This window comes from Anomaloglossus baeobatrachus, chromosome 7 (genome assembly GCF_048569485.1).
Source record: "Anomaloglossus baeobatrachus isolate aAnoBae1 chromosome 7, aAnoBae1.hap1, whole genome shotgun sequence".
Classification (NCBI taxonomy): Eukaryota; Metazoa; Chordata; class Amphibia; order Anura; family Aromobatidae; genus Anomaloglossus; species Anomaloglossus baeobatrachus.
The window spans coordinates 179,476,546-179,494,386 of record NC_134359.1 but is presented as its reverse complement, the minus strand read 5'-3'; the positions used below and the strand labels follow the sequence as shown (position 1 = coordinate 179,494,386).

Below are 17,841 nucleotides of genomic sequence, written 5' to 3'. Positions count from 1 at the left end.
AATTACCCGATGTTTACCTTGGTTACGAGCCTCCGCAGCTGTCAGATGCCAGCTCCCAGTCTGTCATGTTCAGTTCCACTGACTCCCGATCACATGACTCCAATGCCCGCCCATAAACGTAAAGTGACAGGATCCTGCAAAATAACACATGTGTTTGCATGCGTTTTTTTGCTGTAAAAGCAGGATCCGCTTTTACAGCAAAAAAACGTTCATGACGCAGGTTAAAAAAACGTAGTGTGAAAGCAGCCTAAGGGGTAAGGTTTCTCCTTCTGGAAAGTGACATGCCAGCTCTTGCATGGCAGTATGAGGAGACTCAGACTCTGTGCTCACAGTGCGGTTGTAGCACATTTTTTGAGAGCAGTTTTGTCACAAACTGCATGCAAATATTTATGCCAGCAAAGTCAGTGAGAATCCTGAAGTTTTGTGCATGTTTATTTTCTTCTGCAAGGGAAAAATGTAACTGCAACATGTCAATTCTATCAGCGTTTTTACACCCCAAATACACAAAAAATGCATGGAAAAAAAAAGCATCAAAAATGCACTCAAAACATGGCAAAGACGCATATTTTTTTCTGCTAAGAGATGCAGATTTGGTGATGAAATTTCTGCAACCAAATACTCAGTGTGCGCACATAGCCTTAAAAACCTGCAATGCTCATCTGGAAAATTAGATATGCAAATTGTATCTTCAGAGAGGAAGAGGACTTGAACTCTAGTGCCACCTATTGGAAGCAGCAATCCTAAAAGTCAGTATTGATCATTGTCATATAACTTAGAATAAAAAGTCTCCTCATGCTGGCATGCCAAACCTGGCATGTCACTCTCCACAAGGAGAAACCTTCCCCCTTAGATGCCAGTCTTAACCTCTCACATAGTCAAGTCAGATCTCATACTTTGCACTCACAAGGACAGTAACCAGAAATAAATTGAGATTCTGATTTGGCTTTTTATCCTAAGTCATATGCAAGGCTGATTTAAAGGTCAATATTGACGTTTAAGAAAGCTATTTCCAATAGGTGACACTAGAGTTCAAAAAGTTTCCCCAAGTCAATTTATATAATTATTACACAAACATGGAAAAATTACCACAACATACTATAATCAAAAAAGGAAACACCTACAGCTCACAATAATTACCGTATTTTTCAGATTATAAGACGCTCTTTATTATAACACGCACCCTAGGTTTAGACAGCAGAAAATAGGAAAAACACTTTTTCTAATCATGAAAGCTTTCCTGGTGGTGTAAAGTAGACGTGTCATTTCACTAATTTTAATGTAATAAGAAGCATAGTGATGTAATAAAGCCATTCATGGTGTTTCTTTGCAGTGTGTATTATACGCACACACTTCTGCTACATACAAGCTACATGCAGATATAGACACACAGCCCTGCTACATTCAAACAACATGGACATAGACACACACAGTTTAGCTACATGCACATATGGACGGCTCTGGTATATGCACATACACACACTTTACATTACACATACATACATATATATATACACATTATATATATATATATATATATATATATATATATATATATATATATATATATATATATATATATATATATATATATATATATATATATATATATATATACACACACACACACACACCAAAGAGAAAGATTGAAAGATTGGTAGCACTCTGCGGTATAACTTGAATTTTAATAAAGCTTCATGCAAACAGGTGAGACAAACACAGGGGAGCGGAGGGAGGAGAGTCCTCGTGCTCTCCTCCCTCCGCTCTCCTGTGTTTGTTTCACCTGTCTGCATGAAGCTTTATTAAAATTCAAGTTATACCGCAGAGTGCTGCCAATCTTTCTCTTTGGATGGACTTTCTGCACTATGGCATAAGCACGGGTAACATCAGCTGATTTCTGCTATCCGGATGGATTTAGTGAAGACTCAGAAGGCGCACAGCACTCCGCTATATATTGAATAAGCACACGTGGCTGTTTCATACTGAACGGACCTGCTTGGGAAGTCACCGCCGGGATTTTTCATATGGTAAGCAGTGCTCTGCATTATTTTCCTCCTACTTGCAATACATATATACACACACTACCAGACATTGCATGGTACATCACACAAACAAACACTATCCCATCTTGCAGTTCCTGATCGGGATCTGAACAGAAACTGGATCAGCTGAAGGACCTTCTACTAAGTTAACTTTAGGACCTTTCAGGTCATGTGATAGGACCTTTTTCTTGTCATGTGATCCAACGTTAAACGGTTAAAATGTCCTTCAGCTGCTCAGATAGTGTAGCCTCCTTTCAGCTCCCGGTAGCTTCCTCTCCTGCTCTGTATCAATCACATAGATAAGTTCAGAGCAGGAGGACAGAGCTCTCATTGGGAAGGACATGGTGTCAGCCTTCTCTTCCAACACAGGATGCGGTCTCCAGGATATAAGACGCACTCACTTTTTGTAGGAGTTTTTCTTGTTAAAAAAAGTCTCTTATAGTCTGAAAAATACAATATATGTCCCATTCTTTATTTCATTAACAATTTGTGGATTGCTAAGCGTTTTAAAATATCTGGCTAGCTTGCATATACATATTTAAGTGCTTCCTCAGACCCAGATCAGTTCTACAGCACAGACAGGAGGCTGAAGCACAGGGGAACACAATCTACATGTAGTTTAGTAACACTTTGTGCGCTTCAATCTCAAGAATATGTGAAAAACAGACACAAAATGTAAACAAATTAGGTCTCATTGCTCAAGATTCTTAGATTTGTAGATAGAGCTGACATTATGGAAATACTTTCCCAAAAACTTATTTTAATACAACTCCTTCCTCATAGTAATTCCTTCCCCTTTATATTATAAATAATGCTTGGTGAATGTTTATACCTTAGCACAAGTCCTCTCTGAATATCGGTCTTCATTTTTTCTGTGAGATGTTCTACATTAGCCTGAGGATACAAAGAAATACTTTATAAATGATCCATGCAAAAGTATGACCAAATTTAATACGGACATCACAATATCTTATCTTTTTAGCACACAGACACATACTTACATGAGGGTCAATTAAACAAGCTGTAACAGAACCTACTTCAAGGCATAAGACTTTTACTATAGATAGATTTATGGAGTGTGCATATAAAATGTTTATTTCACCTGACAGCTCTTCAGCCAATATGGATGTGTTTGGAGGACTAATGTCTAAGATTCTAAAGTTGGACATTTTTGACAACATACAGTACAAAGAGAAAATACATTTACTCCAACAGAATGCTTGTCCATGTCACATCACTATGAAATGATATACAGTGACATGTAAAAGTTTGGGCCCCCCTCGTCAAAATTACTGTTATTGTGAACAGCTAAGCAAGTTGAAGATTAAATGATCTCTCAATGGCAAAAAGATGACACATTTCCTTTGTATTTGAGGCAAAACATTTTTTTAATCTTTTAGATTTTTAAATTAACAAAAAAGGAAAATGGACCAATGCAAAAGTTTGTGTGCTCAGCATGGTTAGTACCTAGTAGCACACCCTTTTGCAAGTACCGTATTTTTCGGACTATAAGACGCACCTGACCATAAGACGCACCCTGGTTTTAGAGGAGCAAAATAGGAAAATAAAATTTTAACCAAAAAATATGGTCATGACACACTGTTATGGGGCGAGGATCTGCTGCTGACACTGTTATGGGGTAATGTCCCCAAATTCTCTACTAAGGTACCCCATTCTGGTAAGGATCCTCCTGCCTTGTATATGATCCTGCTCATATACCCCCATCCTGCTCATAATATACCCCCCATCCATCCTGCTCATAATATACCCCCCATCCATCCTGCTCATAATATACCCCCCATCCATCCTGCTCATGATATACCCCCCATCCATCCTGCTCATGATATACCCCCATCCATCCTGCTCATGATATACCCCCATCCATCCTGCTCATGATATACCCCCATCCATCCTGCTCATGATATAACCCCATCCATCCTGCTCATGATATACCCCCATCCATCCTGCTCATGCTATACCCCCATCCATCCTGCTCATGATATGCCCCCATCCATCCTTCTCATGATATGCCCCCATCCATCCTGCTCATGTTATACCCCCATCCATCCTGCTCATGTTATACCCCATCCATCCTGCTCATGTTATTCCCCCATCCATCCTGCTCATGTTATTCCCCCATCCATCCTGCTCATGTTATTCCCCCATCCATCCTGCTCATGTTATTCCCCCATCCATCCTGCTCATGTTATTCCCCCATCCATCCTGCTCATGTTATTCCCCCATCCATCCTGCTCATGTTATTCCCCCATCCATCCTGCTCATGTTATTCCCCCATCCATCCTGCTCATGTTATACCCCCATCCTGGTATATGGCCTGTGGCACATAAAAAAAAATATAAACGTTTATACTCACCTTTCCTCACTCCCTGAAGCACCGATCTCTGTCTCAGCTGCAGCGCCGCTGTGTGGAGCCGTCACCGCGTGTGGAGCCGTCACCGTCTGCAGCATCGCGCGATGTCTTCCTGTCTGTGCCGGTCAGCTGAGCTGGTGGACACTAGCGGCGCGCACAGCGATGACGTCATCGCTGTGCGCGCCGCTAGTGACCAGATCAGCTGACCGGCACAGACAGGAAGACATCGCGCGATGCTGCAGGGGGAAGGCTCCACACGTGGTGACGGGTGAGTGTACTGATTCACTGCACCCCGCGCTGATAATGATGCACGGGGGGCAGTGAATACAGCCGCACATGATCACTCCAGGCTGTAGTTGCCAGGGGTGATCACGGCCGGCTGTTAATTATGCGCGCACCCCCCCGCCCATCACCCCGCCCACCTGTCAGCGCCGTGTTCGCTGAGAGATGATGGGCGGGAGGATGGGCGTGCATATGTAATGAGCGGGCCCACGTGGTCACGGCAGGCACTGCTGCAGCCTGCTCGTGCCCCCGATGACCCGCTCCACCGCAGCACCCACATTCCCGGCCGCAGCCCTATAGTCAGACCATAAGACGCACCCCCCACTTTCTCCCAACATTTGGGGGGAAAAAGTGCGTCTTATGGTCCGAAAAATACGGTATCTCAGATTGGAAGTGCTTTTTATAGCCAGCCAAGAGTCTTTCAATTATTGTTTGAGAAATTTTCATCCATTCTTCCTTGGAAAAGTCTTCCAGATCTGTGAGATTCCTGGGTCATCTTGCATACACTGCTCTTTTGAGGTATAGCCACAGATTTTCAATGATGTTCAGGTCAGGGACTGAGTGGATCATTGTAAAACCTTCAGCTCACGCCTTTTGAGGTTGTCTACTGTGGATTTTGTTGTGTGTTTAGAATCATTATCATTTGTAAAATCTATCCTCCTTTCAACGTCAGCTTTTTTACACATGGTGTTAAGTTGGCATCAAGAATTTGTTGAAATGTAATTGAATTCATTCTTCCTTTTACCAGTGAAATATTACCTGTGACATTGGCTGTAACAACCCTAAAGCATGATTGATCCACCCCCATGCTTAATAGTTGGGGTTATATTTCTTTTCCTGAAATTCTGTACCCTTTTTTCTCCAAATATACCTTTGATCATTGTGGCCAAAGAGATCTATTTTGACCTCATTGTTGCACACGACTTGTTTCTAAAATATATCAGACTTGTTTAGATTTGTTTCTTTTGCATACTTCTCATGCTGAATTTTATGGTGAGGACGCAGGAGAGGTTTTCTCCTGATGACTCTTCCATGAAGGCCATATCTGTGCAGGTGTCTCTGAACAGTAGAACAATGTACCACAACTCCAGAGTCTGCAAAATTTTCCTGAAGGTCTTTTGCAGACAAGTAGGAGTTCGGATTTGCCTCTCTAGCAATTTTCCATGCAGCTTTCACAGGAACTAGTCAAGGTTAATTGAGTATACAAACCTACAAAAGTGCGTAAACATTATATTATAATATATATATATATATATATATATATATATATATATATATATATATATATATATATTTAAAAGGGGAAATGTGTCATCTTTAACTTTATTAACTGTTCGCAATAATATTCACCAGGGGTGCCGAAACTTTTACATGTCACTGTATCTTTAGAAAAATATATATGCTAAACACCAAAAAACAAGTCCCATATAAACCATCAGCCTGATGCTATTGTCAATATTCACTCTGAGAAATCTGATAAGTCAGAAAAATACGACTGGGCTACATGTCCATCCATTGTGTAAAAGATAAACATATGGTGTTAAGGCCCAGTCACACTAAACAACTTACCAGCGATCCCAACAACGATACAACCTGATAGGGAATGCTGGTAAGTTGCTAGGAGGTCGCTGGTGAGATGTCACACTGAGCGACGCTCCAGCGATCCCACCAGCAACCTGACCTGGCAGGGATCGCTGGAGCGTCGCTACACGGGTTGCTGGTGAGCTGTCACACAGGCAGATCTCACCAGCAACCAGTGACCAGCCCCCAGCCAGCAGCGACGCGTGGAAGCGATGCTGCGCTTGGTAACTAAGGTAAATATCGGGCAACCAACCTGATATTTACCTTGGTTACCAGCGCACACCGCTTAGCGCTGGCTCCCTGCACACCTAGCCACAGCACACATCGGGTTAATAACCCGATGTGTACTCTGCTACGTGTGCAGGCAGCAGGGAGCCGGCTTCTGCGGACGCTGGTAACCACGGTAAACATCGGGTAACCAAGAAGCCCTTACCTTGGTTACCCGATATTTACCTCTGTTGCCAGCGTCCGCCGCTCTCACGCTGTCAGTGCCGGCTCCCTGTTCCCTTGTTCCCTTCACTCCTAGCCACAGTACACATCGGGTTAATTACTCGATGTGTACTCCGGCTACGTGTGCAGAGAGCAGGGAGCCGGCACTGACAGCTGAGAGCGGCAGACGCTGGTAACGAAGGTAAATATCGGGTAACCAAGGTAAGGGCTTCTTGGTTACCCGATGTTTACCGTGGTTACCAGCGTCCGCAGAAGCTGGCTCCCTGCTCACTGCACATTCAGTTGTTGCTCTGTCGCTGTCACACACAGCGATGTGTGCTTCACAGCGGGAGAGCAACAACTAAAAAATGGTCCAGGACATTCAGCAACAACCAACGACCTCACAGCAGGGGCCAGGTTGTTGCTGGATGTCACACACAACGACATCACTAGCAACATCTCTGCTACGTCACAAACATCGTTCCTTAGCAGCGATGTTGCTAGCGATGTTGCTTAGTGTGACGTGGCATTAACTCAATCTTTACTGCTGTCATTTACATCCATTTCTATAGCCTTATAGAGGACCTGTCACTAGCTCAAAAGTGGACAGATATTGCTCTTATTTTATTTCTCTGCTTCTCCAGGGTATAATGTTTTGTTTGGGTTTTGTTTAAGTTTAAACTGTTTTTATTAAATATTTTCAATATAAATTTAAACATTGTGGCAGATATGCCCTTGTAAACAAAGTCTGTAAAGAAGGTCCGCACAAGAACAGTTTTGCACATTTATGCTTCTATATCTATGGGCCTTTTATTTTATTTGGTTCTAAGTTATAAATGACATTTACCAACTAGGTGTCACCCACAGAATTCTATGAGAGATGTCTTTAGGATGCATTATTACCCTCTGGGACACGTCTTTAGGATGCATTACTACCCTCTGGGACACGCCTTTAGGATGCATTATTACCCTCTGGGATATGTCTTTAGGATGCATTACTACCCTCTGGGCACGTCTTTAGGATGCATTACTACCCTCTGGGACACGCCTTTAGGATGCATTACTACCCTCTGGGACACGCCTTTAGGATGCATTATTACCCTCTGGGATATGTCTTTAGGATGCATTACTACCCTCTGGGCACGTCTTTAGGATGCATTACTACCCTCTGGGACACGCCTTTAGGATGCATTAGTACCCTCTGGGACACGCCTTTAGGATGCATTATTACCCTCTGGGACACGTCTTTAGGATGCATTATTACCCTCTGGGACACGTCTTTAGGATGCATTATTACCCTCTGGGACACGTCTTTAGGATGCATTATTACCCTCTGGGACACGTCTTTAGGATGCATTATTACCCTCTGGGACACGTCTTTAGGATGCATTATTACCCTCTGGGACACGTCTTTAGGATGCATTATTACCCTCTGGGACACGTCTTTAGGATGCATTATTACCCTCTGGGACACTTCTTTAGGATGCATTATTACCCTCTGGGACACGTCTTTAGGATGCATTACTACCCTCTGGGACACGTCTTTAGGATGCATTATTACCCTCTGGGACACGTCTTTAGGATGCATTATTACCCTCTGGGACACGTCTTTAGGATGCATTATTACCCTCTGGGACACGTCTTTAGGATGCATTACTACCCTCTGGGACACGTCTTTAGGATGCATTATTACCCTCTGGGACACGTCTTTAGGATGCATTATTACCCTCTGGGACACGTCTTTAGGATGCATTATTACCCTCTGGGACACGTCTTTAGGATGCATTACTACCCTCTGGGACACGTCTTTAGGATGCATTATTACCCTCTGGGACACGTCTTTAGGATGCATTATTACCCTCTGGGACACGTCTTTAGGATGCATTATTACCCTCTGGGACACGTCTTTAGGATGCATTACTACCCTCTGGGACACGCCTTTAGGATGCATTAGTACCCTCTGGGACACGCCTTTAGGATGCATTATTACCCTCTGGGACACGTCTTTAGGATGCATTATTACCCTCTGGGACACGTCTTTAGGATGCATTATTACCCTCTGGGACACGTCTTTAGGATGCATTATTACCCTCTGGGACACGTCTTTAGGATGCATTATTACCCTCTGGGACACGTCTTTAGGATGCATTATTACCCTCTGGGACACGTCTTTAGGATGCATTATTACCCTCTGGGACACGTCTTTAGGATGCATTACCACCCTCTGGGACACGTCTTTAGGATGCATTATTACCCTCTGGGACACGTCTTTAGGATGCATTATTACCCTCTGGGACACGTCTTTAGGATGCATTATTACCCTCTGGGACACGTCTTTAGGATGCATTACTACCCTCTGGGACACGTCTTTAGGATGCATTATTACCCTCTGGGACACGTCTTTAGGATGCATTATTACCCTCTGGGACACGTCTTTAGGATGCATTACTACCCTCTGGGACACGTCTTTAGGATGCATTATTACCCTCTGGGACACGTCTTTAGGATGCATTATTACCCTCTGGGACACGTCTTTAGGATGCATTATTACCCTCTGGGACACGTCTTTAGGATGCATTACTACCCTCTGGGACACGTCTTTAGGATGCATTATTCATAGTATCATAGTATCATAGTTTTTAAGGTTGAAGGGAGACTCTAAGTCCATCTAGTTCAACCCGTAGCCTAACATGTTGATCCAGAGGAAGGCAAAAAAAAACCCCAATGTGGCAAACAAGTTCCAATGGGGAAAAAATTTCCTTCCTGACTCCACATCCGGCAATCAGACTAGTTCCCTGGATCAATACCCTGTCATAAAATCTAATATACATAACTGGTAATATTAAATTTTTCAAGAAAGGCATCCAGGCTCTGCTTAAATGTTAGTAGTGAATCACTCATTACAACATCATGCGGCAGAGAGTTCCACAGTCTCACTGCTCGTACAGTAAAGAATCCTCGTCTGTGATTATGATTAAATCTTCTTTCCTCAAGACGTAGCGGATGCCCCCGTGTTCCAGTCGCAGGCCTAGGTGTAAAAAGATCTTTGGAAAGGTCTCTGTACTGTCCCCTCATATATTTATACATTGTGATTAGATCCCCCCTAAGCCTTCGTTTTTCCAAACTAAATAACCCCAAGTTTAATAACCTGTCTTGGTATTGCAGCCCACCCATTCCTCTAATAATCTTGGTCGCTCTTCTCTGTACCCTCTTCAGTTCAGCTATGTCCTTCTTATATATCGGTGACCAGAATTGTACACAGTATTCTAAGTGCGGTCGCACTAGTGACTTGTACAGAGGTAGAACTATATTTTTTTTCATGAACACTTATACCTCTTTTAATACATCCCATTATTTTATTAGCCCTGGCAGCAGCTGCCTGACACTGTCCACTAAAGTGAAGTTTACCATCCACCCATACACCCAAGTCTTTTTCTGTGTCTGTTTTACCCAGTGTTCTACAATTAAGTACATAATCATAAATGTTATTTCCTCTACCCAAGTGCATGACCTTACATTTATCTACATTAAACTTCAATTGCCAAATTGCCACTTCTCAGCCCAATCCTCCAATTTACATAAATCTCCCTGTAATATAAAATTATCCTCCTCTGTATTGATTACCCTGCAGAGTTTAGTATCATCTGCAAATATTGAAATTCTACTCCGCATGCCCCCAACAAGGTCATTTATAAATATGTTGAAAAGAAGCGGGCCCAATACTGACCCCTGTGGTATCCCACTATGAACTGAGACCCAGTCCGAGTACGTACCATTAATAACCACCCTTTGTTTCCTATCACTTAGCCAGTTTTTAACCCAGTTACACATATTTTCCCCTATCCCCATTATTCTCATTTTATGTACCAACCTTTTGTGTGGCACCGTATCAAAAGCTTTTGAAAAGTCCATATACACAACATCCACTGCATTTCCCTGGTCCAGGCTTGAACTTACCTCTTCATAGAAGCTGATCAAATTAGTTTGACAGGATCGATCCCTCATAAACCCATGTTGATACTCTGTCATAAGGTTATTTTTCTTGAGATACTCCAGTATAGCATCTCTCAAGAAACCCTCAAGGATTTTACCAACCGTAGAGGTTAAACTTACCGGCCTATAATTTCCCGGCTCAGTTTTTGTCCCCTTTTTGAATATTGGCACCACATTTGCTATGCGCCAGTCCTGCGGTACCGACCCTGTTATTAAGGAATCTGAGATGATTAAAAATAATGGTCTATCTATCACAGAACTCAATTCCTGTAGTACTCTGGGGTGTATGCCATCCGGGCCCGGAGATTTGTCAACCTTAGTGATTTCGAGGCGGCGGCGTACTTCCTGCTGGGTTAAGCAGGTAATATTCAAGGGTGAATTTATGGTATCACTGGTCATGTCATCTGCCATGGCATTTTCTTGTATAAAAACCGTAGAAAAAAAGTCATTCAGCAGGTTGGCTTTACCCTCATCCCCTTCCACCATTTCACCAAGACTATTTTTAAGGGGGCCAACACTATCGCTTTTCAGTTTTTTACTGTTTATGTAGTTAAAGAATATTTTAGGATTATTTTTACTTTCTCTCGCAATGAGTCTCTCTGTCTCAAACTTAGCTAACTTAATTTGCTTTTTACATATTTTATTTAATTTTCTATAATTATATAATGCCTCATCACTACCTACCCTCTTTAATTCTTTTAAGGCTTTCTGTTTTTCTTTTATTGCTTCCCTTACAGCTCTATTTAGCCATAGGGGTTTCCTCCTATTTCTAGCATGTTTGTTCCCATAGGGTATATTTTCTGCACAAGCCCTATTCAGGATGCTCATAAAAGTCTCCCATTTGCTTTGTGTACTTTTATTACTTAGTACATCATCCCAGTTTATTGCACTAAGATCATCTCTCAACCGTTTAAAATTTGCTTTCCTGAAGTTTAGTGTCCTTGTAGCCCCTCTACTAGACATCTTACTAAAGAATACATGAAAACTTATTATTTTGTGATCACTATTCCCCAAGTAACCCCCAACTTGTATATTTGATATGCGGTCTGGCCTCTTGGTTAGTACAAGGTCTAGTAGTGCTCCCCCTCTTGTGGGGTCCTGTACCATTTGTGAAAGGTAATTATCTTTCATTGTTATCAAAAATCTATTTCCTTTGCTGGAACTGCAAGTTTCTGTTCCCCAATTTATATCAGGATAGTTAAAGTCCCCCATAATAATTACCTCTCCGAGACTCGCTGCTTTATGAATTTGCTTTATGAGGAGATTCTCTACCTCTTCCATAATATTCGGCGTCTTATAACACACCCCTATCAGTATTTTATTATTCATTCTCCCCCCCCTTATCTCCACCCATAGGGACTCTACATTCTCAGTACCCTCACATATGTTGTCACGCAGGATGGGTTTTAAGGATGATTTTACATATAGACACACACCTCCCCCTCGCTTATTTGTACGGTCATTCCTGAATAGGCTATAACCCTGTAAATTAACAGCCCAGTCATAGCTCTCATCCAGCCATGTCTCTGATATCCCCACTATATCATAATTTTCTTCCAACAATATTAATTCTAATTCCTCCACCTTATTTGTGAGGCTTCGGGCATTAGTGTACATGCACGTTACGTATGACTCTGTACCTGTATTCCTGCTTACTGTATTAACTGTCCTAACCCTTCCCCCCGTACCACCCCCAATTTCATTACTTGTGCCCTGGTCACTATCTGCACTACATTCCCCTTCTATAAAGTGAATACCCTCGCCCCCCCATTCCTAGTTTAAACACTCCTCCAACCTTCTAGCCTCTGGGACCCTCTGGGACACGCCTTTAGGATGCATTATTACCCTCTGGGACACGTCTTTAGGATGCATTATTACCCTCTGGGACACGTCTTTAGGATGCATTATTACCCTCTGGGACACGTCTTTAGGATGCATTATTACCCTCTGGGACACGTCTTTAGGATGCATTACTACCCTCTGGGACACGTCTTTAGGATGCATTATTACCCTCTGGGATACGTCTTTAGGATGCATTACTACCCTCTGGGACACGCCTTTAGGATGCATTACTACCCTCTGGGACACGCCTTTAGGATGCATTATTACCCTCTGGGACACGTCTTTAGGATGCATTACTACCCTCTGGGACACGTCTTTAGGATGCATTACTACCCTCTGGCACACGCCTTTAGGATGCATTATTACCCTCTGGGACACGTCTTTAGGATGCATTACTACCCTCTGGGACACGTCTTTAGGATGCATTATTACCCTCTGGGATACGTCTTTAGGATGCATTACTACCCTCTGGGATACGTCTTTAGGATGCATTACTACCCTCTGGGCACGTCTTTAGGATGCATTACTACCCTCTGGGACACGCCTTTAGGATGCATTATTACCCTCTGGGATACGTCTTTAGGATGCATTACTACCCTCTGGGCACGTCTTTAGGATGCATTACTACCCTCTGGGACACGTCTTTAGGATGCATTACTACCCTCTGGGACACGCCTTTAGGATGCATTACTACCCTCTGGGACACGTCTTTAGGATGCATTATTACCCTCTGGGACACGTCTTTAGGATGCATTACTACCCTCTGGGACACGTCTTTAGGATGCATTATTACCCTCTGGGATACGTCTTTAGGATGCATTACTACCCTCTGGGACACGCCTTTAGGATGCATTACTACCCTCTGGGACACGCCTTTAGGATGCATTATTACCCTCTGGGACACGTCTTTAGGATGCATTACTACCCTCTGGGACACGCCTTTAGGATGCATTACTACCCTCTGGGACACGCCTTTAGGATGCATTATTACCCTCTGGGACACGTCTTTAGGATGCATTACTACCCTCTGGCACACGCCTTTAGGATGCATTATTACCCTCTGGGACACGTCTTTAGGATGCATTACTACCCTCTGGGACACGTCTTTAGGATGCATTATTACCCTCTGGGATACGTCTTTAGGATGCATTATTACCCTCTGGGACACGCCTTTAGGATGCATTATTACTCTCTGGGACACGCCTTTAGGATGCATTACTACCCTCTGGGACACGTCTTTAGGATGCATTACTACCCTCTGGGACACGCCTTTAGGATGCATTATTACCCTCTGGGACACGTCTTTAGGATGCATTATTACCCTCTGGGACACGTCTTTAGGATGCATTACTACCCTCTGGGACACGCCTTTAGGATGCATTACTACCCTCTGGGACACGTCTTTAGGATGCATTACTACCCTCTGGGACAAGTCTTTAGGATGCATTATTACCCTCTGGGACACGTCTTTAGGATGCATTATTATTATTTTGGGACATGTCTTTAGGAAGCATTACCACTCTGATTGACACCTTCTTAAATTAGAACCCACACTTCTGGAAATATGACAAACTGAAACAAATGGAGAAAAAAAAAGCACATACACACAAACTGGTGGCATGCCATTAAAATAAGTACAGAAACTGACCACTTTTGACCTGTTGACTGGTCCTTTCTTGAAATACCCTGCAGCAGTTGTCCATTAGATAGAGCAGCCTTCACAACTTTTAAGTTTTCCTTTGCGCAGAGAATCTATCAGAAGGTAAGAGAACCGCAGACAGAATAATACCTGATTTTATCCATAAAACTGAATCTAACAAACTGAAAGTGCAAAGTTCTCCATATCAAAAACAATTATATCATTTATTTTCTAAGAACTAAAATTAGTTGCCAAGCTTAACATCTGCTAGAGTCGAATGTAATACCTAGGTATACTTAGTCCCTTCTTCTTGGTTACATGTACATCAGTTAATATTCTAATATTCTTTAGGACAGGGTTTCATCTTCAATAGTTGTGTGCTAAAATGTGCCAATCGTGACTTTATAGGAACCTTACAATGATCAAAAACTCATTATTGTTCATAAAAAGATTTCACAGGGCGTGTCCTGGCTAGGGAAGAGTAAAGACATGCGTTGAACTTGCTCTTAACCCAGGCCGACAGGATCTCCAAATATCATTGCACCACAGCATCGAAACTCATCCATTGGCAGGCACTCCTCTGCCTCTGTTACTTATCGGGTCCAGGGCCTGCAGAGCAAATGGTATCCCGTCCTGAGATGGTGCCTACCTCCAGCAGCAGAAGAGGAGAAGTGGAGGCTGACGATAGACTCACTGAACAGAGCGGCACGAGACGCAGTGAAGCTAACATGACAAGCGGTGAGTAGACCCCGACCACACAGTATCCTATATACTTGGGGCTTCCCGATCCGTCTCAGGGTCCACCCCTCTGGGATACTCAATGCTCTCAGTCACCCAAGGGGCATAAATGCCTTTACAGCTGCTCTTAATCTTCACCCAGTGACGATAACTGATTGGCCCCAACTTCCTACGGAAGGTCCTACATGTCCGCTCCCTCAAAGACAAAGAGATCCCAGGAGTAGAAACGAGGACATATGATCGCAGTCGGTAATTGATACGAGGGGTTGCTGATAAGTCTTTGGCTTTGTGATCTTTTTTGTTTCTATGGTAACAAATGTTACATCACATAAAAGCCTTGTGTGTCTAATATATGTTTTCAAGATTTTGTGTTTGTTGCTTATGGCAACAGTGTTCTATGCATGCGGGAAAACAAAATGGCGAAGTCTAATGCGATAGCAGAGGAGTGATAAAATTCTTGTTTCTGTAAGGAACGTCCACGAAGGATATTCGTGGTGATATGTCGCAGACATTGGGGGATCAATGCCCTTCATATTCCACAGTTCAGAACTGGGTTACCAAATTTAAAATAGGCCATTTCAGCACCAATGATGAGGAACTTCCTGGATGACAGAGTGGTTGTTGTTCCGGAGATAGTCGATGCTGTGCACAACCTCATACAGGAGAATCGACAAATTTCAGCTAAAGCAATAGCAGACATCATGGGGATTTCCCGTGAACGAGTTTGTGTCATTTTCCATTAACATTTGGACATGAGGAAGCTATCTGCAAAGTGGGTCCCCAAATGTTTGACAACAGATCAGAGAAGCATGTGAGTGAAAACCTCCCGGTACATTTGTCAGCATTTCTGGACTGATAAGTACTTCCTGGATGGACTGGTCACTATGAATGAGACCTGGATTCATTAATATGACCCTGAAAACAAGGATCAGTCAAAAGAGTGGAGACAAGGTGGTTCTCCTAGTCCAAAGAATTTCAGGGTGCAAAAATCCGCCACTAAAGGTGATGGCGTCTGTGTTCTGGGATAAGGAGAGCGTGCTGCTAGTGGACTACCTTCAAAATGGTTCCACTCTCAATGCAAGGTATTACATTGAACTTTTGGACCAATTAAAGGTAGCTCTGAAAGCCAAAAAGTGTGGCAAGCTGTCCAAATGAACCTTATTCCTGCAAAACAACGCCTTCGCTCACACTGCACAAGTGACCCCGGCAAAACTGGCAGAGCTGGGCTTCCAGCTGGTTGACCACCCACCTTATTCACCAGATCTAGCTCCCTCCGACTATCATCTGTTTCCAAACCTGAAGAAAACATCTGGAGGGTACCAAATTTCTCATCATTTCTGATGCCATTACGGATGCCTGGTTTGAAGCACAACCGAGATCCTTCTTTTTGCTAGGCTTACAGAACTTGGAATACCGATGTAAGAAGTATGTTGAAATCAGTGGAGAGTTTATGGAATAAATGTAAAGTTTCATCATCCTATCTCATTTCTTTCTGGGTAAAGCCAAAGACTTATCAGCAGCCCCTCATAGCTAAAGACAGAGTGCCTCATATCAAACGTATTCCTCTCACCCGCCCTTGTTGCATTTAACTGACCTCAATGCTGTTCCTATACATCTCCTGTGCTCGCCTGCAAAGGGGGGGGCAAGCCAAATCTCCGTTTATATCATCAAGCCTCAGTGTTAGTTAGGCTGTTTGACTGGCACTTCCAAGGTAACACAAAACAGAAAATAAGACTTGAACAACTTTTCTTTGGTTCTCCTTAGGAATCTCCCTTGGATTGAAAAAAAGGACAAAATACAAATAACACCATAAGGGATCCTACTAATGGCAAAATTAGAACTCTGGGATAGCTTGAGAGCGAAAATATACTAACTAGACCTTATAGCCCACTCACTCCCATATTCTCCAATCCTGAGTTCCTGCCGGCTAACCTAGTAAAGGTCTCTTTGCTGGCACAGCTCAGACCTTAGGGTGGGACATTTCTCAAAGAGTACTCATATTCCCTCACTAGATGAGCTTCAAGTTACAGACCCCCCCTGTTATGATCCGGTAACCGTGGAAGATTACAAAAAACTCCCATTGGTGAAAAAACACCAAGAAACAGGAGTAGTTGGAAGCTGGGCTGACCGCAATCCCCTGACTATCAGACAACACTAGAAGCAGCCGTGGAGCGTTCCTAAAAATCAAGACACCACGTCACAGCCTGAGAAACTAGCTACGCCTCACAGAATGAAATGAGGAAATCTATCTTGCCTCAGAGTAGCCCCCAAAGGAATAGGTAGCCCCCCACTGATAAAGATTACGGTGATGTAGAAAAACATAATACTCAGATAGCAAAAATAGAATTAGCAAAGGTGAGGCCCCCTAACTTGATACAAAGCATAAGAAAGGATCTGATTGTGGTTAGTGCAAAATCCCTATAGAAAAATACCAAACTCCTGATAGTAAAAATGGCCATGGAGATCATACGACCTCACCCCCACTATACCAGGTACTCCTGTAAATAATGTGAGGGACAAAATACCAAAAAAGAACACAAACATCCAGAAGAGCAAATATTCAAATTAGATAGGGATAAAAATCCCTTCTCCTGCAGGAAAGCCAGAACAGGTGGAAACCCCCATGCTCACAGCACAATTGAAACAAAGCTTAACCTACAAGAAAGCAGATACACAGCAAAACAAGGAAAAACAACACCCTAAGGTGTAAACAAGAAAGCAAGGCAAAAACTGAAACTTATCTGCAGAAGTCTTGCTCAGGTATACAGGGAAGGACAAAGCTCCAAGCCAGGAACAGAGACAGGGAATATACAATTATAACCGGCATCAGCCAGGCAGAAAGTGCTCTCCTATATAGACCAGACTTGTCTGCAATAGGACTTCCCCAATTCCCAATTAACACTGACACCTGTCTGAGTCAATGGCTC

At 43.0% G+C, this 17,841-nt stretch overlaps 1 protein-coding gene across 5 annotated transcripts in view; it reads right to left on the bottom strand.

Moving 5' to 3' along the window:
• The window catches only part of PFKL (phosphofructokinase, liver type), a 300,427-nt gene that overhangs the window by 25,536 nt on the left and 257,050 nt on the right, over positions 1–17,841 (bottom strand). For all 5 annotated transcript variants that reach the window (XM_075317821.1, XM_075317820.1, XM_075317822.1 and 2 more), the window contains one exon: positions 2,872–2,933. In XM_075317821.1, the coding sequence (XP_075173936.1) occupies positions 2,872–2,933 (62 nt within the window). The remainder of the gene's footprint in view (positions 1–2,871; positions 2,934–17,841) is intronic.